Source organism: Salvia hispanica, chromosome 5, assembly GCF_023119035.1.
Source record: "Salvia hispanica cultivar TCC Black 2014 chromosome 5, UniMelb_Shisp_WGS_1.0, whole genome shotgun sequence".
NCBI lineage: Eukaryota > Viridiplantae > Streptophyta > Magnoliopsida > Lamiales > Lamiaceae > Salvia > Salvia hispanica.
This window is the reverse complement of record NC_062969.1, coordinates 39293291-39320978: the sequence shown is the minus strand read 5'-3', so window position 1 is coordinate 39320978 and position 27688 is coordinate 39293291. Positions and strand designations below refer to the sequence as shown.

General features: G+C 37.3%; 8 protein-coding genes across 9 annotated transcripts; 6 read left to right on the top strand and 2 right to left on the bottom strand.

The window, feature by feature from the left end:
* The first annotated feature begins 3826 nt into the window (after nucleotides 1-3826).
* On the top strand, nucleotides 3827-6180 carry LOC125186158 (beta-glucosidase BoGH3B-like). Of its 2 annotated transcripts, none has more exons than XM_048082493.1 (9): nucleotides 3827-4055; nucleotides 4124-4328; nucleotides 4405-4495; nucleotides 4563-4708; nucleotides 4780-5023; nucleotides 5099-5203; nucleotides 5269-5451; nucleotides 5518-5719; nucleotides 5806-6180. In XM_048082493.1, the coding sequence occupies exons 1-9, from the start codon at nucleotides 3842-3844 to the stop codon at nucleotides 6141-6143; spliced, it is 1728 nt and encodes a 575-aa protein (XP_047938450.1). In that variant the 5' UTR covers nucleotides 3827-3841; the 3' UTR covers nucleotides 6144-6180. The 2 variants fall into 2 exon arrangements, with proteins under 2 accessions (XP_047938450.1, XP_047938451.1); XM_048082494.1 differs by having other exon boundaries at nucleotides 3955-4055; nucleotides 4128-4328.
* An 86-nt stretch (nucleotides 6181-6266) lies between these two features.
* Nucleotides 6267-7847, bottom strand: LOC125186159. Its single transcript, XM_048082495.1, has one exon. The coding sequence runs from the start codon at nucleotides 7667-7669 to the stop codon at nucleotides 6314-6316; it is 1356 nt and encodes a 451-aa protein (XP_047938452.1). The 5' UTR covers nucleotides 7670-7847; the 3' UTR covers nucleotides 6267-6313.
* A 590-nt stretch (nucleotides 7848-8437) lies between these two features.
* Nucleotides 8438-9671, bottom strand: LOC125187868. The gene is made up of 2 exons (XM_048084512.1): nucleotides 9059-9671; nucleotides 8438-8957 (listed from the first exon to the last, which is right to left on the bottom strand). The coding sequence occupies exons 1-2, from the start codon at nucleotides 9155-9157 to the stop codon at nucleotides 8556-8558; spliced, it is 501 nt and encodes a 166-aa protein (XP_047940469.1). The 5' UTR covers nucleotides 9158-9671; the 3' UTR covers nucleotides 8438-8555.
* Nucleotides 9672-11323: 1652 nt separating this feature from the next.
* On the top strand, nucleotides 11324-14530 carry LOC125189033 (beta-glucosidase BoGH3B-like). Its single transcript, XM_048086200.1, has 10 exons — nucleotides 11324-11442; nucleotides 11667-11889; nucleotides 12119-12323; nucleotides 12404-12494; nucleotides 12560-12705; nucleotides 12798-13041; nucleotides 13118-13222; nucleotides 13310-13492; nucleotides 13577-13778; nucleotides 13868-14530. Exons 2-10 carry the CDS (start codon nucleotides 11676-11678, stop codon nucleotides 14362-14364), a joined length of 1887 nt encoding a protein of 628 aa, XP_047942157.1. The 5' UTR covers nucleotides 11324-11442; nucleotides 11667-11675; the 3' UTR covers nucleotides 14365-14530.
* Nucleotides 14531-15301: 771 nt separating this feature from the next.
* Nucleotides 15302-18288, top strand: LOC125188449 (beta-glucosidase BoGH3B-like). Its single transcript, XM_048085297.1, has 10 exons — nucleotides 15302-15404; nucleotides 15514-15733; nucleotides 15811-16015; nucleotides 16286-16376; nucleotides 16464-16609; nucleotides 16684-16927; nucleotides 16999-17103; nucleotides 17185-17367; nucleotides 17447-17651; nucleotides 17726-18288. Exons 2-10 carry the CDS (start codon nucleotides 15514-15516, stop codon nucleotides 18208-18210), a joined length of 1884 nt encoding a protein of 627 aa, XP_047941254.1. The 5' UTR covers nucleotides 15302-15404; the 3' UTR covers nucleotides 18211-18288.
* Nucleotides 18289-18941: 653 nt separating this feature from the next.
* Nucleotides 18942-20781, top strand: LOC125188450 (putative pentatricopeptide repeat-containing protein At1g02420). The gene has a single exon (XM_048085298.1). The coding sequence runs from the start codon at nucleotides 18996-18998 to the stop codon at nucleotides 20490-20492; it is 1497 nt and encodes a 498-aa protein (XP_047941255.1). The 5' UTR covers nucleotides 18942-18995; the 3' UTR covers nucleotides 20493-20781.
* Nucleotides 20782-22269: 1488 nt separating this feature from the next.
* Nucleotides 22270-23181, top strand: LOC125190035 (U-box domain-containing protein 9-like). Its single transcript, XM_048087236.1, has 2 exons — nucleotides 22270-22575; nucleotides 22687-23181. Exons 1-2 carry the CDS (start codon nucleotides 22270-22272, stop codon nucleotides 23179-23181), a joined length of 801 nt encoding a protein of 266 aa, XP_047943193.1.
* Nucleotides 23182-24909: 1728 nt separating this feature from the next.
* Nucleotides 24910-26347, top strand: LOC125190034 (putative F-box protein At3g16210). The gene is made up of 2 exons (XM_048087235.1): nucleotides 24910-24976; nucleotides 25090-26347. The coding sequence occupies exon 2, from the start codon at nucleotides 25115-25117 to the stop codon at nucleotides 26345-26347; it is 1233 nt and encodes a 410-aa protein (XP_047943192.1). The 5' UTR covers nucleotides 24910-24976; nucleotides 25090-25114.
* The last annotated feature ends 1341 nt before the right edge of the window (nucleotides 26348-27688 follow it).

Genomic DNA, 27688 nt, shown 5'->3' with positions numbered 1-27688 from the left:
GTGGGTTTTTTTTATTTTCATAATATTCGTATAAGCGGTGTCAGGTGTCATTTTAAGAGGTTGTCTTTAACACAACCCTTGGATCAATGTCATTATTTTCTTCAACTTGAATATTTAATTAGTACTAATATTTATTGAATTGAAATTCGTTAGACCCTTGAAACTCTACATAAATTCTACTTCATCCACAATTATAGCTATTTTTCTTTCTCATTAATATTTGACGATAATTTATCATGGTTTCAATTTCACCAAAATATGAATATTACGTTTAGTTTCCTTAATTTCCTTTTTCCTTATTTTCTCTTTTTCCATAATTATTTTGTTGGACCTGACTCTCTGAGCTAGCATAACGCACGTCATGAGAGGAGAATAGGAAGAAATAAATGAAGTGTGTGACATAGTTCATATGACATCTTGTATACTCATTAAAGAGAGAAAATATATGTCGAATCATATTATTTGATATATTTACTACTAACATTCTACACTTACAAGCACCTATTTTATAGATTTGTTTTGTTTTGGTGTTATGAATTTTTTGGTTTAGATTTATATGTATTACCATTACTTTTTCTTCCACGATATTATTATATTGAAATGTCCACTAGTTTCATTTATTTTTTTATTTAAAGAAATGAATCTTACACTCCACTAAATTACTATACTCACATAAAATATTAAAATAAATATTTATTAATATTTTACATTCTTCGTATTTTATACTAATAATTTTTTAAATTTCTAACTAAGTATAGAAGAATAGAGTAATAGTACTTCGAACTTCAAATTACAAATCTTATTCTATGCTATAATTAAAGGCCCAATGGATCCGGGTCGAATTTTTGAGAGGCTGTATGATCCAACAGTAGAGGCCCATAAAAATATGCTACGTTATACAGGATGGTAATAGCAATAATTATTCAATTAATGATGATTAGATTTAGAGATCTATTGCCTTAAAAGTTATATTAATTGTATTTTTAAAATAAATAAATTAATCTAAAATCTAAAATGATATCTTATCTATTTAGCCACCATAATTTTGAAAATACTTCGGCAGTTATTTATCCTTCTAAAATCTTACAAATACACAATATTTTCGTCGATAATTAATTAATTTCTAAAATCTCAACTTATTTCTAATATGTTTACACGATTTGTTCCTTTATTTGTAGATTTTCGCAAAAAAATATATACAACCAACTTCGTTTTCTCCATTTTATCTGGTGACTACATATATCCACATTCATCATTAATACTCGTATTGTGATTTCATTGCATGTTAACATAATATATCAAAAATATGAAATATGAAATATGAATAGAACAATACTTGTAGATCAACACAATTCATTGATGCATAATACTACTAATTCATAAAACATAATAACACCATTACGTGTATCAGCAATGGCACGTGGGTATAGTAACAAGGACTTGTCAAAATATTACTTCTAGTATTTAGTAAAACAAGATAAGGGGTAATTGCTTGATTAGCATAGTTCTAGATTGTCTATCAACATCCCATAATTTAATTATCAATATCCCACAAAAATATATATTTGGATGCTAGTATAATCAACACTTTTACATACTTCAAAACTAGGGTCTAGGAGTATTTTTTCATTTTAGATTTCACCGGCTATTAATACAAAAACAAACTTAAATAAAACACATTATGTATTTAAACACAAAGGATGTGGGACGGAATTCACACCCATCTTGAGGTGGCCGGAGACCGGGCCTACCGAGCGGTCCGGTGCGTATAGACCGTACTCCTTTTGATTATGATATGATTTTTTGTATATGGTCACTGAAATTATAATTTGGCAAATAATATGTAGCAAATGATGATATGCTTGGATCCCTTCTCGTTTAAATAGATGTCGTTCTTCTTAGTAGCCGTGTTCACCCACATTATAGTTATTTAACATCGTTCGTTTTAAGTAATAAGAGCATCAGTAACGAATATGGACATGGCGGGACGAAGAGCTCGTTTAGTTTGTGGTGCCCTACGTGCAAGTCCATTAATGTTGATAATTTTGATTTTTTTTAATGAGTTCTTGTTTATTGAATAACATATAGTTTTGGCTAAAAATCTGATCATCAAGATGCCCAACTATTTATTGTTACTTTGGTATGTCTAGTAGTCCGCACCAATATTCTATAATTATTATTTATTGGGAAATCTATAATTCTTTTTTTCACCCCGTTACAAATATATTAATAATATAATATACATTCACATTGCACAACCCAATTATTATGGGCTTCTTATTTTCTTCAATCAAAACTAAAAAATATTAAGCGTAGCATTGAAAGGCCCGGTTTTTCTGGCCCATTTTGTCAATTTTATATTGACTCATTTTATTTCAGGGTAAATTACTAGAAAAATCATGAATTATGGTCATTATGTGATTTTTAAAATGGACAGAAAAAAATTGTGAATTCTAACATTTTTTTTCTCTCAAGTTTTCTACTAGTCTGATTTGGGTAAAGTGCATCTAATGGGGCATACAAAAAATTATACGACGACAAGATCGCCCATTATTTTTGTCATTTTATTCAATCCATTTAGGAAATAATTTGTCATCGATTTGAAACACATGTACGAAATCAGCAATGTATTAGAAATAGAAAATCAGAATATTTCGTCTTGAGAATACTGAGAAAAATAAAAACTGAATTTATGGATGAAATTATTGGGTAAGAGGGGTACAAAGTTCATATTTAATGAGTGACATTATTTTACTTACAACTTCATGCCATTAAAATAAATTTAGATACAAAATGGGACATATACTATTGGTGTCTTGCTCATGTCTAATCTCATAAATGCACACAATCTTATGGGTACTAATGTACTCCATAAGATTAAAGAGCCAAAAAGAAGAAGTTGAAGAACAAATATAGAAGACCCTAGATTGATCAATATTTCGTCTTATCACAACTTAGTGGGCCTATTTTATTTTATTTGAATTTTCTAAATGTAGGCTCTTGGTGATCTATCAACATCCCCTAATTTAATTGTCATTCTTGACTCAATTATTTTTAATATCCTACAAAAAATATATCATTAGATACTAGAACAAGCAACTCCCTTGCTTATTTCAAAACAGCAGTGTTTTTTTTTTTTAATTATCTTAACAAAAACCAACTTTATAAAACACATTTGTCTTTGGACACATATATATAGAACTCAGTCATTATTTTTTTACATTTAATTGCAATTTTGCATGCATGTAATTCCCAAATTCATTATCCACAACACAAAACACACACACACACACTAGTTCACTAAAATGATAAAATCTCACCCCAGGTATTCTCAACAAACTAGTAGACTTTTTAGGATTCTCTTTAGTTGGAGGAGGGAGGCTATGACTAATTATCATGAGACTATCCATCTAGGATTAAGTTGAGATGGTCAATCTTATTAACCAAACATGATACATATTTAATCATGAGATTTAGTCTTGCCAACCGAACACCCCCTAAATACTAAAATGATAAAATCTCACCCCAGGTATTCTCAACAAACTAGTAGACTTTTTCTTCTCTTTAAAAAATATTATCTTGCAACATATATTTATTTCAAAGTGATGAATTTACTAGTGAGTATTGCAAAGACCAAAAATAAAATGTAATGTCACATTTCAGAAGCAAGAATTTGCAAAATCAAAAGGCTTTTGGTAGTTTTCTCACCTAAAACTGAACTCTCAAGTCCAATAAAATAAGCAAAGTCGTTGAGAATTGAGATTCCAATCTCTGCATCCAATATATATATGACCTTTTCAGATCAAATGCAACAAATCAAGATTTCATATCAATCTCAAAAATGGCTGATTCATCAGCATTTCACCTGCTTTTCCTGCTGTTCTGCTTCTTGCTTGTTGCCACTGGTGATGCAGGGTACAGGCACCCCCGGCAGCCTCTAGACGCGAGGCTCAGAGATTTGATGAGTCGAATGACACTCGAGGAGAAGATAGGCCAGATGACACAGATTGCAAAAGAAGTAGCATCACCTCAGATCATCAAGAAGCACCACATTGGTAGAAATTAGAATCCCATCAGATTTCTTGTTCGCGTTTTTACATTTTGATGATAATCGCGTGTTTAGGCAGCATTTTGATCAGCCCGGGAGGTGAGCCGGCCGTCCATGCCTCTGCTGAGGCATGGATGGACATGGCTGACAGTTTTCAAGAAGGCGCTCTCTCTACTCGCCTCGGGATCCCTCTTATCATAGGCGTGGACGCGCTTCATGGCCACAACAACGCGTACAACGCCACCATTTTCCCTCACAATGTTGGCCTTGGAGCTACTAGGTAGTATTAGTTATGACAACTTTTTTGTTGTTTTATTGTTCAAGAATGAACCTTGCATTGTGTTGGTTGTTGCCAGAGATCCGCAGCTCGTGCAGAGGATCGGAGCTGCAACTGCCCTTGAAGTCAGGGCTACCGGGATACAATACACTTTCGCCCCTTGCATCGCGGTACATAAAAGCAAAAATCAAGAATTAGTCCCTTTTTTAGCATATAACATGGTTGATTGTTTTGTAGGTTTGTCGTGACCCGAGATGGGGCCGTTGCTACGAGAGCTACAGCGAAGATCCTAAAATCGTGCGGGAAATGACAGAGATTGTACCTGGCTTGCAAGGCTACTTGCCAGCTGAGTACCAGAGAAACTTCCCATATGTGAATGGAAGGTGTGTGTGTGTTGTGTGTGAAATTTAAGGCTACATTTCAAGATTTTTTAAGGCGATTCGTGCAAAAACAGTGAAAAAATCGCGTCTTGCGCTAAGCACTTTGTGGGAGATGGAGGGACGATTGATGGGATCGATGAGTACAACACGGTTATAGACTGGGATGGCCTAAAGAGCATCCACATGCCTGCGTATGTCGACTCAATCAGAAAGGGCGTTGCCACGATCATGATCTCGTATTCTAGCTGGAACGGGAAGAAGATGCATACTAACTATGATCTCATCACTGGATACCTCAAGAATGAGTTGAAGTTCAAGGTAGCTCTTTTATAACCAAGATTTGATCTTTATTGCTTTTTAAGTGAACCCTTTTCTTGTTTCCTCTTGCAATAGGGATTTGTGATCTCAGATTCGGAGGGGCTTGATCGTATCACAACCCCTCCTCGTGCCAACTACACTTACTCGGTCGAAGCTGCTATCAATGCAGGAATAGACATGGTTGGTGAATGTAAAAATCTAATCTTGTGAGCCAAGATTTCATGTTAGGTGCTGATTTGTTGCAGGTGATGGTGCCTTACACGTACCTCGAGTTCATCAACGAGCTGACTTCTCTGGTGTCGAAAGGGGTGGTCTCAATGAGCAGGATTGATGATGCTGTTGAGAGGATACTGAGGGTCAAGTTCATCATGGGACTATTTGAGCAGCCGTTGTCTGATCGTACGATGGTGAAGCATCTGGGAAGCCAGGTTGTGGCACTAGTCGAAGGCTGATGTTCGTGTTTTGGTACTGATTGGGATGTTGGATTCGCGCAGGAGCACAGACGGATAGCTCGGGAAGCTGTGAGGAAATCACTAGTGCTGTTGAAGAATGGTAAGGATGTGAGTAAGCCTCTGCTTCCTCTGCCAAAGAATGCGCGGAGGCTGCTCGTTGCAGGCAGCCACGCCGACGACATTGGTAGGCAGTGTGGAGGGTGGACTATGGATTGGCAAGGACAATCTGGTAATATCACAAAAGGTATAGTATATATGCTACGATTCTTGAATCTTGAATGAAAAAAGTGTGTGGTTTAAGGCCTTTTTTTGTTGACAATGTGTGATTAGGTACAAGTATTTTATCTGGTGTGAGGGATGCTGTTGATCAAGAAACTGAGGTTGTGTACATTGAGAATCCGGAGAAGGCGGTTGTTGCCTCGTCTAACTTCTCCTTTGCGGTCGTGGTGGTGGGGGAGGAGCCTTACTCGGAGTACGAAGGCGATAACCACCCAACCCAACCCAACCAGCCACTTTTTCAATATTTAATTTATTTCTATCTCCTCCACATCATCTTCCACATCATCAATATTTATCCAACCCAACCACCCACATTTTCATGGTTTATCAATGACCACCCCAACCACCCAACCACACTATTATATATTTATTTTTATATTATTTTTTAATAATATTATTAATACATGAAATACTTATTATTGTAAATTTATAGAAAAACGTAATAAATGACAAACTAAAAATTATAAAAACAAACAAAAAAAAATATACATTACAATAATTGAAATATAAAATTTAAAATACATAATTGGTGCTCATACATAAGATGAAAACTAGACATTCAATTGCAATTGCCGAATTTTGCCCATATATGCTCAACCAAATCGTCTCGCAGAGCTTTGTGAGCTTCTCTGTTTTGAAGTTGGGCTTTGTTTTTCATGTAAGAAGCTAGACTCGCAATTCTATTCGTAGAATATATGAAATCATTATTCGCATCTCCATCTCCATTCTCATGACTACTTTGTCCAAGTCGATCTTGAATAAATTCTGCTGGATCACAATAGTTCGAATATGTGCTTCTTTCGTCTTCCACTATCATATTGTGCAAGATTATGCAAGCAATCATTATCTTCCCCATAATATCACGATCCCAAATAAGACATGGACATTTGATAAAAGCAAAACGAGCTTGCAAAACACCAAAAGCTCGTTCAACATCTTTTCGCGCAGACTCTTGATGTCGAGCAAACAACTTGTGCCTCATCGTTTGTGGACCTGGTATAGATTTGACAAACGCCGCCCATTGAGGATATATGCCATCAGTGAGATAATATCCCATATTTTTTTCCTGGCCATTTACTATGTAATTGACCTTCGGTGCTCGACCTTCCAAAATATCATCAAAAACAGGAGATTGATCAAGCACATTAATATCATTTCTCGAACCTGGAGTTCCAAAAAAAGCATGCCATATCCACAAATCTTGAGATGCTACTGCTTCCAAGATGATTGTCGGATTCCCGCTTCTTCCGGCATATTGTCCAGCCCATGCAGTGGGACAATTCTTCCATTCCCAATGCATGCAGTCAATACTACCCAACATGCCTGGAAACCCACGTTGTTCTCCAATATGCAGAAGTCTTGCCAAGTCTTCTTCGGTGGGCTTTCGCAAGTACTCATCGCCGAAGTTAGAGATTACACCTTCAACGAACTTGATGAGAGATTTGCGAATGAGTTGTGCGCTCATTCTCAAATATTCGTCGTGCAAGTCGGCCGCCGCCCCGTAGGCCAACATCCTCATCGCTGCTGTACATTTCTGAATTGCAGACATACCAAGTCGACCGGTAGCATCACGCTTCTGCACAAAAAAGTTGTCGGTGTCGATGAGCTTGTTCATTATTTTTTCGAACAAAGGTTTTCGCATGCGATACCTTGTTCGAAAAATATCTGGAGGATAGATTGGATCTTCAGCAAAGTACTGCTCGAAAATAATATCATGACCCTCTTCGCGTTTCCTTTCAATGTATCTCCTTTTAGCTCTAGCCGTCTGGGTTGTAGGTTGTGAAGGCAAGGTTGTTGGCCAAATAGCTATATCCTCGATTAGTTGATCGAGTTGCTGATTTTGTTCAACAATTTTTTCTTCCCATTCATTGTCTTCAAGAAGATTGAAAGCTTCAAAATTAGAACTTGATGACATTTTTTAGGGAGAGTTGGCTCAATAATCGTGAGAGGATTTGTGTATAATTTTCTTGAAGCATATAAGTAAATATATAGAAGTAATTTGTTGAGCATAGGATTCCACTACTATCATTTGTGATCACATGGGTTGTCCTTGGATTCCACCACCACTTGTGATAGAAAATGACTTGTCATGTAATCATACTTTGATTTTCGTGATCACATGGGTTGTCATTGGATTCCACCCCCACTTGATAGAAAATGACTTGTCATATAGTCACACTTTGATTTTCGTGATCACATGGGTTATCATTGGATTCCACCACCACTTGTGATAGAAAATGCCTTGTCATGTAGCCATACTTTGATTTTCGTGATCACATGGGATGTCATTAGATTCCACCACCATTTGTGATAGAAAATGCCTTGTCATGTAGCCATACTTTGATTTTCGTGATCACATGGGTTATCATTGGATTCCACCACCACTTGTGATAGAAAATGCCTTGTCATGTAGCCATACTTTGATTTTCGTGATCACATGGGATGTCATTAGATTCCACCACCATTTGTGATAGAAAATGCCTTGTCATGTAGCCATACTTTGATTTTCGTGATCACATGGGTTGTCATTGGATTCCACCCCCACTTGATAGAAAATGACTTGTCATATAGTCACACTTTGATTTTCGTGATCACATGGGATGTCATTGGATTCCACCCCCACTTGTAATGTCATGTAGTCATACTTTGATTGAAGGGCTTATCACATAAACTGGAAATTACATAAGCAACATAAATTAAAGATTACATACTAAGCAACAGAAATTGAAGATTACACACTAAGCAACAGAAGTTGAAATTTGCATAATAAGAAACATACATTGAAAACAGATAAACTACGATCAATTCCCAAATAATTCTGCTATTAGATTGCGTTTCAACGTTTCTTCTTCTGGAGTTAAGTCCCTCCTAGCCATCAGCGGAGTAAGGATAGCTGCCTTGATGTTCCGTTCCTGAATATCACTAGCTGCTTTGATCTTCCGTTCTTGAATATCACATTCCCTTTCACGTGTAACTCTCATTTCACGCAGTGCTGCAGTGAAATCATTAGGGATTGTATATGAAGACGTTGCAACTTCTTTGCCTCTTCTTTTAGCCTTACTCTTAGCTTGATCTCTTCCGGTAGGACGTTGCAATGTTGAAGAACGACTCTCAGGAATGGAGTCAATTTGAGGTCCTCCTTCCTCACTAGTCCTCGACCTTTTTGAGCTCCCACGACTTTCTTCAAGACTATCTTCATCTGGCTGGAAACGCGTTGAACCAGTACTATTCAATTTCAATTCCCACTTAGGATTGTATCTCATCACCTCCTCAAACACCTTATGGTGAGTAAATTTTCTCTTACCATACAGTTGTTGAGCGGCTTTCTCAATGTCCTCTTTAGATTGGCCACTTGTAGCTCGATCATGTGCTTTTTTGTATGCAGCAATCCACTTTGTGACATTTGTGTTGAGTCGTTTGTAGCGTTGTCTCAATGACTCTAAACTTCTTTGTTGGCCCATTCCTGGATTTTCTTTTCTTGCTTCCTCATATTGATCAAGAACCTTTTGCCATAGATGGGCATTAGTTTGGTTGGTGCCAACAATTGCATCCCTGCTCACGAAACAATAAGCAGACATTAATGACATGTCTTCTTGCTCACTCCAATCATGTGGAGTGTTTGAAGCACTCAAGTTGGTTGGTGATATGACTTGGCTTGAATGTTGGTTTTGAAATGAATTTTGGAATTGATCAGAATTTGGAAAATCATCAAAACTAGGGAAATAATCTTGAGAAGGATTAAAATTTTGGGAAGGGTTGTAGTTTTGGGAAGGATAGAAATTTGGGGAATCGGAGAATATATTATTCTCATCATCATCCATAGTTAGCAACAAAGTAAGCTTAAAAATATGAAATTTTATCAAACAAGAAGATTATAGGAGGAGGAAAGAGATATTTTTTTTTGTGTGCAAACTATAGCAAATGTGGTCTCTATTTATAGAGGAAGAAAAATTATGAATTTTGATATAATTTTTATAATTTTATAATATTTTATATTAAAGATATATTAATTTAAAAGTATATATATATCAACCAATGAGATTGTGCCATTTGGCACAATCTCATTGGATGATGGAATGGAGACCGCCTGGTTGGTGTTTGGGTGGAGAGAGACCGTGGTCTACTTGAGATTGAGACAATATTATTGATTTTTTATTTTTTTTTTAAAGGTGGGGTGAGGTGGCGGTCGACCCACCCCACCGATAAACATAGTCTATTGATTTCTCTTAGAACTTACACATTTACACAAGCATCTCAATAACTTATAATTGCTTCTTAGTGCCTATTGGTTCAAGTGACACCAATATTTTCGATTTTATAAAAAATCAATCAAGTAAATTGTATTACAATAGTCATTCAAATATAAGGCTTAGACCGTTTGGTGCCATACCAGAGGAGGTAGGTACACAAGTTGAACTTTAATATCGACAAAATCTTATCCAATTAATTATGGTAATGGAAAACCTTTCCACGTAATCTACACTTCAGATTATAGTAATCCGATTACAAATTTGCCTAATTTAATTAAGCAACGCAATAAATAAATAATCCATTCATACATCATTGCGTTATGACATGGACATCTATAGTATCGTAGGAGTACTATTTAGGACGTATCCAACTTAAATTTCAATAAATAAAAATGCAGCATCACTTGATTTTTACATACAATGGGATAGATGGTCCTCTTAAAGCAATATTTTCAGTCCCACGTAATAAACTAACGGTTGTGTATTAATTTTCAAATTAATTCAAGAAATAAATATAACATTAACTAGCACGCCCATTCTTGACTAACAAAGATATTTTATATATTTGATGATAAATGATATGGGCACAATTTTTATCTAGTATAAATAACTACTACTAATACAGAGCAAGTTGGCAACTGGTCCAATTGGGCATGATTATAAATTATTTATATATCTCTCAATATTCAATTAAACAATTATAACAAATTAGAACAAATTAATCTGGACTTTTGAATTCAATACTACTTCACAGTAGTAATTTCTATTATCTATACATTTGTATAAAAAAGACAAAATTAGTTTTTGTACTTTTTTATATACACTCAACAAAAATGATCATTTGAATTTGTATATCTATTCATTATAGTATAACCCAAGGTGTAAAATATTTATCATTGATGTATTAAAATTTTAAACTAAATCGTCTTCGAATTGAGTAACCGACCAAATCCAAAGATTTGCGGATCAATTATAATTGAACAAAATCTAAAAAAAATACGAGTATATTTTATTAATGGTGGTATAGTCGATAGATTGATTAGCTTAATTCACGGGTAAAAAGACTAAAACTTAAATTATTTTTATAGTACTCAAGTGTGTATTCGCCAATATTATAAAATTGGGATAATGTAAACAAAAATGACAGTGGGAATTCATTGATTGGATAACAATAAAGATAAGATTTAATTTCTGACTGCTTTCCTAAGATGCAATGGCATTGGCTGGCCATCATGTACACTGTAAATAATAATCATATTATAATTATTAATTAAAGAATTAAAAAACATAAAATATGACTATAAAAAGGTGCCACTTTATTTTTCTCTAAAGCGCCAAAAATCATTCTCTCACAAATCATTTTAAAACTTCAAAGAAAGAAAATTAATTCTCAAATTCTCTCTAATCTTGATTCTTGATGCCCTTTTGATTATTGAAGGTTTGCATATTGTTCCTTAAATTTTTTTATTTTTTTTTATAATTTCAAGAAACACTTTGTAATAATAGCTAGATGCTGTAGCAATGTCAACGTTAATGGAAGATCAATTTTTTTTTTCATTTTCATCATCTTTTTTCAATGCATTTAATATGATAACAAACTCTCTATCACATAGATTTGGGAGGCGTTTTAGTAGGTGAGATTTTTTGGACTTTTTTTTTCAGTTGATCAGCATGGGGAGGCTTACGGCGGCGGCGGCGGCGGCGCTGTGGCTGTGGACGGCGGCGGTGGCGGCGGAGTACATGAAGTACAAGGACCCGCAGCAGCCGGTGGAGGTGAGAGTGAGAGATTTGATGAGTAGAATGACTCTTGCTGAAAAGATTGGGCAGATGACTCAGATTGAACGTGAGGTTTCATCTGCAGATGTTATCCACAAATATTTAATTGGTAGGTGCAAAAAGATCAAATTTTGATTTGTGGGATTTCATGTTTGATTCCTTATTGATGAAAAAGGGTCAATTCTTGATGAACCCTAATCTTAAAATTTGAAACTTTGATGGAATTTGCTCAATTCTTGGGATGATTGATGAAAAAGATGTTAAGCAAAAGGCCTCACTTTAAATAGTTTCTTGATTGTGTTTTTGCTGAAGTGGGAAGTTTGGTTTGTGCAAAATAGGGAGTATTGTGAGTGGGGGAGGGAGTGTTCCTCGGCCGCGGGCTACTGCAGAGGACTGGATCGATATGGTGAACGCGTTCCAGAAGGGGGCTCTGTCGACTCGTCTAGGGATACCGCTGATCTATGGGATTGATGCCATTCATGGCAACAACAATGCATATAAGGCCACAATCTTCCCCCACAATGTCGGCCTTGGAGTCACCAGGCAAGTCCATTTCTCGCGATATGGTTGATCGAATAGTTCTTGGATTGCGTTGATGTGATTTTCGTGTAATGCTGGATCAGGGATCTGGAGCTGGTCAAGAGGATAGGCGCTGCAACGGCTCTAGAAGCCAGAGCAACGGGGATTCCCTACACCTTCGCGCCTTGTATAGCAGTGAGTGAAGTTTGATGAATGATGATGAGATATTTTCTTGCTATGTTTGTGACTCCTCTTTGCAGGTGTGCAGGGACCCGAGATGGGGCCGTTGTTACGAAAGCTACAGTGAAGATCACGAGATTGTGCAGATGATGACCGAGATCATCCCTGGTCTGCAAGGGGAAGTTCCACCAAATTACCCAAACAACTTCCCATTTGTCCTTCCTAGGTAGGGATTAAAGGGCATGATCTATATATTTTTTCCAACGTCGTTGTTTGTTCGCCTTCAATTTGTCTGATTCGTGCTTGTTGTGGCGGAAGGGGGAAAGTTGCGGGATGTTCAAAGCATTTCGTGGGAGACGGTGGCACTGCCTATGGAATCAATGAGAATGACACAGTGATAGAGTGGAATGAGCTGGAAGAAATCCATATGCCTGCTTATCTCGACTCGATCAGGAAGGGTGTCGCGACAATAATGATCTCTTACTCGAGCTTGAATGGAATCCGGATGCACGCCAACTACGATCTCATCACCGGATACCTTAAAAACACACTCAAATTTGAAGTAAACACTCTGCTTATTTTGCTTCCACTTGATGAGAATTAGGCCTAATGGATTTTTTTCTCTCTGTTTGAAACAGGGTTTTGTGATCTCGGATATGCGTGGTATTGATCGTCTCACTGACCCGCCTCATTCGAACTACACGTACTCTGTTCAAACTAGCATTCTAGCCGGACTCGACATGGTAAGTAAGCACTACTAAGCAAGCATGTTAGAACAAAAAGCTCATAATCATGTATTGTCTGTGAAGAAACATCTGAATTTTTCGTAGATTATGGTTCCGACCCTCTATGAGGAGTTCATCGACGATCTAACGCTGTTGGTGAACGCGAACGCTATCCCAATGAGCAGAATCAACGATGCGGTCAGAAGGATTTTAAGGGTCAAGTTCATCATGGGACTGTTTGAGAATCCATTAGCTGATCTCAGTTTTGCTCACTATCTTGGGAGCCAGGTTTGCCTCTAGGGCCGTCTTTGAATGATCGCGTCTCGTCTTCTTCGTCTTCGTTTTTACAGTTATGGTCAATTCCTGAAACAGGAGCACAGGGAATTGGCTAGGGAAGCTGTGAGGAAATCGCTCGTTCTGTTGAAGAACGGGAAAGATGGAGACGGGCCGCTCGTTCCACTTCCAACGAGGTCAGAGAGGATACTCGTGGCCGGAAGCCACGCCGATGATATAGGCAACCAATGTGGTGGATGGACCATTGATTGGGAAGGACACTCTGGAAATATTACCATTGGTGAGTTTATGTCAAGCCTTATTATTTTGACCGTTCTGGTCAATTAGGTGCGCACGTGGCGTTGACCTAAGATTTGACTACTTTTGTAGGGACCACGATCTTGACGGCGGTGAGGAACTCCGTTGATCCCGAGACGAAAGTAGTCTACAACGAGAATCCCGAGGCGGAGTACCTAAAGTCCAACAACTTCTCCTACGCAATCGTAGTTGTCGGCGAGCCGCCCTACGTGGAGTCGTCCGGCGATAGCACGACCCTAACCCTAGACGACTCCGCCTACGCTACTATCAAAAACGTGTGCGGGGCCGTCAGGTGCGTCGTGGTGCTCGTGACCGGGCGCCCCGTCGTGATCGAGCCATACATCGCCGAGATCGACGCGTTGGTGGCGGCCTGGCTCCCCGGAACGGAGGGCCAGGGCGTCGCCGACGTCCTGTTTGGCGAGTACGGTTTTACGGGGAGGCTCGCGCGCACGTGGTTTAGGACCGTCGATCAGCTCCCGATGAACGTGGGAGATGCAATCTATGATCCACTCTTTCCATTTGGGTACGGACTCATGACTAGTCCTAGGGTTGTGAGGGCCTCACAATAGGATCACATTTGATCATACAAAACTCATTCTTTGGTGATTGATGTGGTTTTCTTACACGTGAACCTAGTGTCACCATCAATTTGATTCTCGTGTGTAATTCATGGATTGTACGAGATTAAAGGAATTTATTGTGATGGAATAGCAATAATAGTTTTTTTTATTGTTACTTGGTGTGGTGCCAATTTGCTTGTTTTGATTTAAAGAATGTTTGGATTGATTTTTATGTGAATATTAATCTTGTTTTGTTGAATTATTAATAGTAGGATTACTATATAATAAAGTCAATGGGAACGATTCCAATTTTTACATCTCTATCTCTAATAATAATAATAATAATAATAATAATAATAATAATAATAATAATAATAATAATAATAATAATAATAATATAATGACAATGCCAAAGCCCGACTTCTATATTTTTGATTATGTGCATGTGAGAGATGTATAAATAATAAGTACTATGTACTAATGTAACTTATACAAAATGAAAAAAAGTATAAGTTGAGAGTACTTAATAAATGCAAATTTAATAAATTTCTACTCCTATAAACTAGTAGTACTATTTAGTACTTACTATTTTATAGTAATTTATTAAAAAAAAACTGTGTGAACTATTGATTCATGAGTCTCTTATTGATTAGAAAAATTAAGATGAGTAGTAGTACAAGATAAGAGGATCAAATCATTATTAAATTTGATAATGTTTGTTAAAATAATTTTATTAAAAAAGATGAATACAATCATTAAATGGAAAAATTAATTAAAATTTGATAATGTTGATTGAACTGATTTTATTAAGAAAGCTAAATATAATCATTAGAATGGCAAAATTAATTAATTAATTAATCGCCATAGTAAAAGACACGTGTCGATCTCGTAGGTCCCAGCAGCCAACTTTGAAATGCGGAAAATGCATCAGACAATGTCAGAACACATTCTATTGAACCTTAATGTTTCTGATAAATAGATTCAATCAATCAACTAAAAATTCTAAAATAGATCCACTGTAAGCTCTGTTCTTGTCAGTGCAGCTCTTTGTAAGTGTAGTTAAAAGCATTCAAACAATTTTAGTTGATGCACTCAATGTGTTTGTTCATATGCCAATATGAATTTTGATCCCTTCTTTGTTTTGTTATATATATATAGATGCTGAGGATGAACAAAATGAGGGTGTTTTTGGTGTTTCTTTGTTTGTGGGCTGCTGTTGCAGAAGCAAAGATTCTCAAATACAAGGACCCCAAACAGCATCTGAATGCAAGAATCAAAGATTTGATGAGAAGAATGACTCTTGAAGAGAAGATTGGGCAAATGACACAAATTGAAAGCAAAGTAGCCTCCCCTGATGTGATGAAGAACTATTTCATAGGTGAAAGATCTCTTCTTTTTCGTGCCATTTGATTCGTTTACTGCGAAATCGAAAAAGATTCGGGTTTTTTTGAGCAGGGAGTGTGTTGAGTGGCCCAGGGAGTGTTCCTGTGGCCAAGGCCTCTGCTGCAGATTGGGTGAATATGGTGAATGGTTTTCAAAAGGGGGCTCTTTCGACCCGGCTTGGGATACCGATGATGCATGGGATCGATGCTGTCCATGGCCACAGCAATGTGTATAAAGCCACCATTTTCCCTCATAATGTTGGGCTTGGTGTCACAAGGTGTGTGAGATTGTGTGTTTTTTTGGTTAAAAAGTCTTGAATTTTGGAGATTTATTGAATGTGAGCTTTTCAGTTTAGGTGTGTGTTTTGTCACTCTTGGAAAAAGCTAGAGTGTTTTGCCTGATTTCATCTTAAAATCATGATAATTTTAGGACTATGATTGAGCTGTGAACTGTGTTGATATGCAAAGATGTTGAGTCGATTTCTGGTTTCGGCCTTCGTATGCTTCGATAATTCGAGATTTAGTTGCTATTGACATCGCAAAAATAGGGATCCACAGCTTGTAAAGAGGATTGGAGCTGCTACTGCACTGGAAGTTAGGGCCACGGGAATTCGATATACCTTCGCACCTTGCATAGCTGTAAGCCGAGTTTACGCCCCCTCTCTTAACCCGGGAATTAGATACGCTTTCGTGTTTCTTGATGTGCGATCGTTTGTACCTTGATAGGTCTGCCGGGATCCAAGATGGGGGCGTTGCTTCGAGAGCTACAGCGAGGATCACAAGATTGTTCAGGCCATGACTGAGATCATCCCCGGTTTACAAGGCGATCTCCCAGCTAACTCCAGGAAGGGCATTCCTTTTGTTGCTGGAAAGTATGTTACTTTTTTCTGATCTTTAAGTAAACTTGAATTCGGCTCTAAAACTCGGGTTGTGCATCTTTCCGAAGGACAAAAATTGCGGCTTGTGCAAAGCATTTTGTGGGAGATGGTGGCACGACGATGGGAATAGACGAGAACAACACTGTCATCAACCCGAAGGGACTGTTTGGCATCCACATGCCGGCTTACTATGATTCCATCAGAAAAGGCGTGGCCACGGTGATGATCTCTTACTCGAGCTGGAATGGCATCAAGATGCATACGAACAAGTTTCTCATCACCGGCTTCCTCAAAAATCGCCTTAAATTTCGGGTAAATATCAACATTCGATCAACTTCTCAAGATTCATCAATGGTGATTGATTGATTGATTGTTGATTGCAGGGCTTTGTTATATCAGATTGGGAGGGCATCGACAGGATCACGAGCCCTCCCCACGCGAACTACACTTATTCTGTTCAAGCCGGTGTTCTTGCTGGAATCGACATGGTTAGTTTTACTTCACCAAACAAGGAAACGAGGATATAAACACGGCCTACCTAACTTGACACATCTCTTGATCTTTTGCAGGTTATGGTACCTAAGAATTACACAGAGTTTATCAGCACTCTGACTTCGCTCGTGAAGAGCAACGTGATTCCCATGAGCAGGATCGATGATGCTGTCCGTAGAATACTAAGGGTGAAGTTCGTCATGGGCCTATTTGAGGATCCCCTAGCTGATCTCTCCCTAGCAAAACACCTCGGAAGCCAGGTTTGTCTTCCGTTGTCGTTTCTCTTCATTTCACCGGTCTTTTTGTTGCATTTAGTGAAGCGTATTATTTTCGTTACAGGAACACAGGGAGCTGGCAAGGGAAGCTGTTAGAAAATCACTTGTCCTGCTGAAAAATGGCAAGGACCCGAAAAAGCCATTGCTTCCCCTTCCGAAGAAAGCACGAAAAATCCTAGTAGCCGGAACTCATGCTGATAACTTGGGATTCCAATGTGGAGGATGGACTATCGAGTGGCAGGGCTTTCGTGGCAACAACGTCACGTCCGGTATGTTCTTAGAACGACGTCGTTTGAGATGTCTGTTATAAATGTCTGGTCTAACAATGTGATGATCTTTGCAGGAACCACAATCCTAGCTGCCATCAAGAAGGCAGTAGACCCTTCCACACAGGTGGTGTTCTCCGAGAACCCCGGCTCGAGCTTCGTGAAGGGCGGGGAGTTCTCCCACGCCATCGTCGTAGTGGGAGAGCTCCCCTACGCGGATAAGGCAGGGGACAGCACGAACCTGACCATCGCGGAGCCTGGCCCGAGCACCATCAGGAGCGTGTGTGGATCGACGAAGTGCGTGGTGGTGGTGGTGTCCGGGCGCCCGGTCGTGATGGAGCCGTACGTGAGGCGGATAGACGCGCTGGTGGCGGCGTGGCTGCCCGGGACGGAAGGGGGAGGGGTGGCTGATGTGCTGTTTGGGGATTATGGATTCAGTGGGAAGCTTGCAAGGAGTTGGTTCAAATCTGTGGATCAGCTGCCTATGAATGTTGGAGATGAGCATTATGATCCTCTTTTTGCATTTGGATTTGGTCTCACAACTCAGTCTAGGCATGTTTGAGAGATGAAAATGGCTCAGCCTGGAAACTATGAATTACTACATATATTGGGGCTATGTGAGTATTTATTATTGACACCATATTATACATCCAATCATTTGAAATCATCTCTGAAAGAAGAATAAATAAGTACTAATAGAGTAATAAATGTACATAATTGTAATAGGTAGTGTTATAAAATAACCAAATTCTAATGTATAACCAAAAAACTAAATTAATCAAATTGAAAATCATGCGTTAATTTATTATATTATTTAAGTTCATACGAGCTCTTACTTTTTTGTTTGAATTAAAACGATCTTAAAATACCTAATAAATGTCTTAAAACTAAATCAAATTGAAAATCATGTGTGGATTTATTATAAATCCTTAAAATTGACTATTTTAATGATATCTTTAAAAATTTTATTAGTTTAACATAAATTATTAAAATTATACCATTTTTAAGAGGCAGTTTAGTAAAAATAATACTCCTACTAGGAATCGAATTTAAAGAAAATTGATATGAAATGTGAGCGTATTATAATTCTACAATTTGTTAACATTATCTTTGTTCTTTTAGCAATCCCTACTTTCAAATTAGAATTTTATTAAAAATTGTTAAAAATAATGGAGATAAAAAGGCAATATTCACCATTTTTTAGTTGAAAATATTTGGTTGTTAAACAGACATTAATCTCTTTTTAAATGTTAATTTTTGAAACCTTAAAAAAACACAAAATAACAGACAGAATCCGAAGTAGCTAACGCCGCCGCAAATAACTTTTCTCCCCGATTCGAAGAAGCAATGCACAGTGCAGTGGCGCAGAGACTCCAACGCCTCTCTCTCCTGCCATCAACAACAAGGTACTTGTGTTCAATCCCTAACCCCCAAAACGACGACGTTGAGAAAATCTTTCGCTTAATCACCACATCTCCAGACCCAAAATCTCTCAAACACTCCCTCAAAAATTCCCAAATCCCCCTTTCCAATGACCTAATCGACCGAGTTCTCAAAAGGGTCCGCTTCTCTCACTCCAATCCGCTCTCCGCCTTGGAGCTCTACAAATTGACTTCCAGAATCAATGGATTTCTCCACACCGCTTATTCCTTTGATACCATGCTTTATATTCTCGGCAGAGCTCGGAAATTCGATGAAATTTGGGAACTTTTGCTCGAAACCAAGCGAAAAAATCAATCTTTGATAACCCCAAGAACTGTGCAGGTTGTTTTAGCTAGGATTGCTAAGGTTTGCTCGGTTAGGCAGACGGTTGAGTCGTTTAAGAAGTTTAGGAAGCTTGTTTTGGAATTTGATGTGAGCTGTTACAATGCGTTGTTTAGGACTTTGTCTCAGGAGAAGAGCATGAGTGATGCTAGGAATGTTTATCATTCATTGAAGCATGAATTTAGGCCTAATTTGTATACCTTTAACATCTTGTTGGCTGGTTGGAGGTCTTGCGATGAGGCGGAGGCGTTCTTTGCGGAGATGAGGGGTATGGGAGTGGAGCCGGATTTGGTGTCGTATAACTGCCTTGTGGATGTGTTTTGTAAGGGGAGGGAGATGGGGAAGGCGTACGAGTTGATTGGGAGGATGAGGGACGAGGGGATTGATTTGGATGTGATCACGTACACGTCTTTGATCGGGGGGCTGGGGTTGGTTGGGCAGCCGGATAAGGCGAGGGAGGTGTTGAAGGAGATGAGAGAGTATGGTTGCTACCCTGACGTTGCAGCTTACAACGCAGTGATAAGGAACTTCTGCATAGCGAAGAGGTTAGGGGACGCGTATGGTTTGATGGAGGAGATGGCAAAGGAGGGCTTGAGCCCCAATGCCACGACTTTTAATGTGGTGTTGAGGTCGCTGTATTGGGAGAATGACTTGAGAGGGTCGTGGGGGTTGTATCTGAGGATGAAGGGGATGGGGTGCTTGCCTAGCACGCAGTCGTGTATGTTCTTGATCAGGTTGATGAGGAGGCAGGAGAACGTGGGGCTAGCACTTGAGCTGTGGGGTGACATGGTTGAGAAGGGGTTCGGGTCCTACATTTTGGTGTCGGACGTGCTGTTTGATTTGCTCTGTGACGCGGGGAAACTGGAGGAGGCGGAGAGGTGCTTCTTGCAGATGTTGGAGAAGGGGCAGAAGCCTAGCCAGGTTTCGTTTAGGAGGATCAAGGTGCTCATGGAGTTGGCTAAAAGGGATGATGCTCTTGCTAGTCTTTCGGAGAAGATGTCCGCGTTTGGACCTGTGATACAGAAGCGGAGGAGTGATGTGGACGAGCTAGATAGGCCCGTCTCTGGCACTATGATCTGAAAGGACGCGTTGTGGTTCATGAGACTCGACAAGGATTCAAGAAAAGGTCCAGGCTTCTCGAAATGTGGTGGTTCTTGTTTTGAACCGAACCGCCTTGAGGCCACTGAGGGAGCGAGCGTTTAGACTCGTGGGAGTGGCCGGGGACGGGTCGGAAGATGGCTAATTTGGTTTGGTTGGAGAGGGGAATTTGGGAGTAAACATTGAAATTTTGTGAGACTGAAAATTTGATGTAATGAGTGATTGGAATGTAATTTCAAATTTTGAATAAAGTAAAATATTAAAGGCGAAATCCAACGCAAAAGCGTAGCAAAAAGAAAGTAGAGTGGTAGTAATATGAAAGCAAGAAACCAAGAATTGGATTTGATTCATACTTTAATTTTAACATTTAATAAAATATAAACGATTTAAAGAATAAAAACAAGACTAATCGAATTAGTGTAACATATTTTATTTCTAGTATAAATTCTATAGTTTGAGAGATCATCAATATAAGTGGGCTTGCTGCATTTATACATGGCCCAATAAATTGATACGAATCATAATATTAAAAGCCGTGTTTTTCTATTTTCAAATGTAGCCCATTATATATAGTTTTCTTTTTAAAAATTGTAGGATCAAAAATTTTCTTTGAATGTGGAAACGTGTTAATTTACTAAAAGATCAATTAAGGACTAATTCAAACACTAAACAAAGTCCTATAAAATTGTTTATTTAATTTATCGTGTGTTTTCACTATCTTGTTGAGGCGTTGGGTAGTGTTTAGGGCAGTTTTTATTAATTCTTGATCTGTGTTTACAGTTCTTGTTGAGGTGTCCATTTTGATAATTGGGTGGAGTTGTTCTTGATCTGTGTTCACTGTGTAGGGTAGGAATTAGGGCTGATTTTGATAATTAGGGAAAAATTGTTATTGATATGCATGTAGAGTATGCTATGGCTGGTGTTGACTATTTTTTATCTGTGTTCACTGATGGTTGAGGTGTAGGCTAGGAAATCTTAGGGCTGGGTAAATATACCGAAAATGGTATATCGATCGTATCGTATTGATAAATATCGAAAAATATCAAATTTTCGGTACGATACAATACCGTATCGTAAGTTTTCGATACGATAACGATACGAATTTTCTTATACCTCGGTATACCGTTTTATATCGAATATACGACATATATCGATATTATCGGTATACCGAAATATATCGAAAATCAATACGTATTGAATTATCGATACATACCGTTTATACTGCTTATAACAATAATATAATTTTTTTTAAAGATTAAAAGTTCAAAATCATAAATAGATATCCATTTAATTTATTTATATATTCAAAAAATATTTATTAAAAATCCTAAAATCATAAATAGATATCCATTTAATTTCGATATACCGTTCAGAACGGTATACCGAAGTTCGGTACTATATACCGAAATTTCGATACGATAACAGTATATATATTATCCATACCGAAACTTTCGATACAATAATGATAAGAAATTCTTTAATTTCGATAACGATACAAAATTTTCGGTACAATATACCGTATCGACCCAACCCTACTAGGAATCAGGGCTGATTTTGATAATTAGGGGAAAATTGTTATTTATCTGTGTGTTCAGTTGAGGTTTAGAGTAGGATTTAAGGCTGATTTTGATAAAGGGGGGAAATGCTCTGATTATCTTTTGCAATTAAGTGGATGACTATTGTTTATTAATGATCACCTCAAATGTTGTAGATCTATGATCGAGAAAATATACAAAATTGGTTCGATTTTGAGATCACGATGTGCCCTGAAACTGAGATTAAACTGCTAAACTTTGCCTTAATACCAAACCGTTCCATCAGTAGCATGCTCTTTCATGAGGTAGATATAGCAACATATGATTCTAACAAGGAGGAGGAGGGGGCCTTGTCTACTGAAGAAAAACTTGTTTTCAAAAATATGATGGAGAAGGTGTCCTCGCCCCAATTGTCTACTGAGATCGATGCTGCTAAGGAACTGAGCAAGATGGCAAAAGTGCATTCGATCATGGTGTTATTAGCTGAAGCAAGAGAGACCGTGACACAACTATTGTCAACCTTCTACAAAGTCAGTATCCAGGAGCAAATAGACCTTTGGAATATGATAGTTACCATGATGTCGAGCATCTCCGACCACAACAATATTAAGCGGTGACCTAATTTGCCTAATGCGATACAGCTCCTTGTTGATGGTCTAAGGGGTGGCACAATGCAGGCTAGGGGCAATGCAGATGCTGCCCTTAACAAGCTGTCATGTCTTAGGCCACAAAAGACCATGATTCGGGGATATGGCGCGTTGGAGCCCCTCATCGCACTGTTTGATGAAGGGGATGATTTTGCAGTGAAGGAAGCTGCCTTTACTATTTACAATCTCTGTCTAATGCCTATAAATAATGTGCGAGCCGTTAGAGATGGTGCTGTTAGAGTGTCAATAAAAAGGATCAATGACGGAGGGATTGTGAATCACGCACTGTTTATCCTTTTAATGGTTGCCAACAACCCGAATGCAATAGAGCAGATAATGGAGCACGGTGGAATCTCTTGCCTATTTGAAACCATAAGGAATACTCCCAGTTCCCGGATAAGGATATTAGTGTTTCCATCCTACACACGATTTGCAGTTGTGATCCTGCCGCGTGGAGGGAGATGGAACACAAATAAAGGATGCATCTGACACTACATCTGTTCAAAGGAGACCAAAGCTCCGAGAATACTGCCATTGACATCCTCAAGATGCTACGCTGTCCGACACAAAGAGTGCACAAGAGGTCATCTGAGTCTTTTTATCTATAGATAACAAAGGTTTTCATAGCTGATTGTGAATGATTCAAGACTTGCATGTTTTTTACTTTGAGAAAAGATTTGGGCAAGCACATAAAAATCAAATGAAATGACATTTCTACCCCTTATAATTTTTCTATGACTAAAACACCATTTTGTGAAAAATTAGTGGGGCAATGACCACCCTAATTTTAATCAAGATTTTGAATATATCATATGAACTTGCACAAGATCTATTTATTTACTTTTCTCATTGAAAAGAACCTATATAGAAGTATCCATAGACATACATAAATAAATTTCAATCAAGATTTCATGAATATTAATGTCCCACTCCATTAGTTTAATTAGTTTCATCATACCACTTGATAATATATTTTTCAATTCGAATAATCACCACTTTCAAACTAAACTTTATTCACCTAAAACTTATGAGAGGATGCATGATATATATGATGTCCTATCCTTTTGTTTTCTGTATTCGTTAATATATATATTATATATACATTAATTCATTTTCTCAACTCTAAAGTTTTAATGAATTTTGATATATAGTAGCATTCTTTAGTGGAAAAATTATACTACTACTTCGGTAGCTCTCCCTTGCTAAGACCGAAGTTATATAGTACTCATAGATATCAATTTGACACAAAACTAAGTAGTAGTGAGGGAGCGAGCGTTTAGGCTCGTGGGAGCGCATGAGGGAGCGAGCGTTTAGGCTCGTGGGAGTGGCCGGGGACGGATCGGAAGATGACTAATTTGGTTTGGTTGGAGAGGGGAATTTGGGAGTAAACATTGAAATTTTGTGAGACTGAAAATTTGATGTAATGAGTGATTGGAATGTAATTTCAAATTTCGAATAAAGTAAAATATTAAAGGCGAAATCCAACGCAAAAGCGTAGCAAAAAGAAAGTAGAGTAGTAGTAATATGAAAGCAAGAAACCAAGAATTGGATTTGATTCATACTTTAATTTTAACATTTCATAAAATATAAACGATTTAAAGAATAAAAACAAGACTAATCGAATTAGTGTAACATATTTTATTTCTAGTATAAATTCTATAGTTTGAGAGATCATCAATATAAGTGGGCTTGCTGCATTTATACATGGCCCAATAAATTGATACGAATCATAATATTAAAAGCCGTGTTTTTCTATTTTCAAATGTAGCCCATTATATATAGTTTTCTTTTTAAAAATTGTAGGATCAAAAATTTTCTTTGAATGTGGAAACGTGTTAATTTACTAAAAGATCAATTAAGGACTAATTCAAACACTAAACAAAGTCCTATAAAAGATCAATTAAAGACTAATGCAGTTTGCTTTGAATAGCTATGTCCTATAAATTTGTATTTTAGTTTGAACATATCTCTTAGTCAAACATAAAATATTGAAATTATTTTTATAAACTTAATTAAATTGGACTAGACTAATTTAGAAACACGTCTATTTTAAAAAAATTCTCACCACAAGCAATTGCGTCCTTATAGGATATATTTGTTGAAGAATTCTATAGTCAAATGAATCCACATAAATTATTGAAATTATATTACTAAACTAAATTATTGGACTAAACTAAACAGAATAAATCCTAAACCCTAATCTTGATAGCTTAGCCCATAAATCTTACAAATAGTCGAAATTTGATGGAGAGAAAGAGAGCGGTGGTGTGCAAGTTTAATCACGGTAAACTTTCATATGGACTTTTCATGCATTGTTGTAAATTTGAATTTTAATTTGAACATATGTATTGTTTAAATCTTTGCTTATATATGTATTGTTTAATTTATTCTTTACAGAAAGACCAAATTCATCCATCCAAAAATGAAGCCTTATTTACCATTAGAAATCATCAAAGAAATCCTATTGAGACTCTCTATTGAAAATATTGCAATTTGCAAATGCATTTGTAAAGCATGGCTAAATCTCATTGAGAGTGACGACTTTGTCAAGTCTCATCTTTCTAAATCGGCCCCTGCCCTAGCCGTGTCGACTATCAAGTTCAATTCAAATAGGGTTAATGTTTTCAAATTGGAAGACGGGCTCGGGCTCGAGCCCTTTTCAAATGTTTTTGCCAAGCATGGTTTAATCACCAAGTTTGATTTTCAGCGAGATTCAACAATACAAGGTTCTGCCAATGGTTTGCTTCTTCTGAAAAAAGCATTTGCATCAGAGCATCTCTACGTATGCAATCCCATCACCCGTGAATTTGTTGAGATTTGTGGGCGTGTTATTCATAATGGAGATCGTTTTGGATTTGGAGTGAGCAAAATCGGCGGACGGCCTAAAGTTGTCCATCATAGCCCCGAATCCGGATTTCATGTATACACTCTTGAAGCGGGATCGGGATCCGTGTGGAGAAGCGTTGAAGGCGCTCCCCCATTTTCTGACCTCTGCGACTATTCCATTTGTGGTGCATTTTTTAGTGGCAATCTTCATTGGTTATTTAAAAGTGGTACCACGATGATTCCTTATGTTTGTTGCTTTGACCTTGAAACAGAACGCTTTAGTAAATTTCCCGCGCCTTTCATGGAAAGCACATGTACAAGAGGGGTGAGTTCCTTTAGTTATGTTACAAGTGGGGGGTGGTTGTATGGTTTGGTAGATTGCCTGTGTATTCATTATTACGACACATTAGACGACGATGTGATATGGTTTTCGAAGGAACATGAACAGGTCGAGAAACGTTGGACCACGCTCCAACTCGTCATGGAACAAGAGCCTTGTTATGGACACAATGGCATGGTGGGAAGGCCTTATTATGGAAAATATGCGATGCATGCTCGTCTTCTTCCTTTTGTTTACGGAGAGAGTGCTTGTCACCCTATCAAAATTTACAGAAATGGCGGCATATTGATGCTGTCACATGATAAGCGCTTTTTTTACTATTCCAAGGAGAAGAGAAATGTTACCGAAATTAGTTTGTTCGGGAAAATGGATGATGACTGTTCTGGTCTCTCCTCCATTCTTTTCACTCCAAGTTTTCTTTCACTCAAAAGAAATTTGGGTTTGGAGAATGTAAAACCACTCAAAAGAAATTTGGGTATGAGAATGTAATGAGTTGAGTTTCTATATTTCTTTTTTCTTAATTTACATTTGACTTGTTACTTTTTAATTACTTTTGTTCATTATTTTTTACCATTTACCTATTATTGATCCATTTAAATTAACTACCAAAAAAAGTGAAAGAGCAATTGTCCTTAACTGCTATGAAGTGGTGAACTATGCAAAGAGAAAGAATGAAGAGGTTCAAATTCAACTCTGATTTGGGTTGGGTTGATTATAAGTAGTAGTACAAGTTTAGGGTTAGTATTCTTAATTTCTTTTCAAATTTTTAATCAAATGCAACTCTATTTTTTTATTGTTATATGGACTGTTATTGGGCTAATTATATTTAGGACTAAATTGGTTCGAGTTCAATAACTCTAAAGGCTCGGGCTTAAATTTGCTTGCACCAAGTCGACCCAAGTAGTGCCGGGAGTAAATCTATTTTTGTCATGCCGGTTAGTCCGTTAGTAGAAGTCTTGTTTCCATTACACGTTTCTTAAAAAACTTCTCTCTCTACTCTTTTCGTCTCTCTTACTTTATTATTTCCACTTTACTCACAAAACAACACTACATAAAATGTCATGTCGAATAACAAATGCTCCACTTAGAGTCGGCGAAGGGAGTACCGATTTTGACGAAATCACCCCCAAGGTCCATAGATGTGCAGCGTCTCCTTTTGTGGTAGTAGTGTTTAATTTGTAGAGTACTACTATTATACACTGAGCCACATATTACTAATTTTGTGCATTTCTGAAGAAAAAAAAAATTAAACGTAAAACTAGTAAACGAATTAAAAATATGAAATTATCGTAATCATCGAAAGTTATAAATTACATCGAATTAAATCAAATGATAAGTGCTTTTTTTACTATTCCAAGGAGAAGAGAAATGTCACCGAAATTAGCTTGTTTGGGCAAATAGAAGATGACTGGATAGGTTTCTCATCCATTCTTTTCATTCCAAATTTTCTTTCACTCAAGAGAAATTTGGGTATGGAGAATGTAAAATCACTTCAAAAGAAATTTGGGTATAAGAAAGTAATCTCAATTTAGTTGGTTCTATATTTCTTTTTTCTTACTTTCTTATCATAGGAGTTGTAGTTTACATTTGACTTATTACTTTTTACTTATGTTCATTATTTTTTACCATTTATTTATAAATAATAAGTAAGTTCCATTAATTTGTTTAATCTATATTTTATTATAAAATTATTATATGAAGTGTAAATATTATTTCGCATTTCTTGATACCCGTCCATAAAAAAAATGAGAGGGAGACTTATTAAGTACATGTAATACATCAAATTTTGACCGAAATTACCCCCCAAAGTCCATAGCATTGATAATTTAT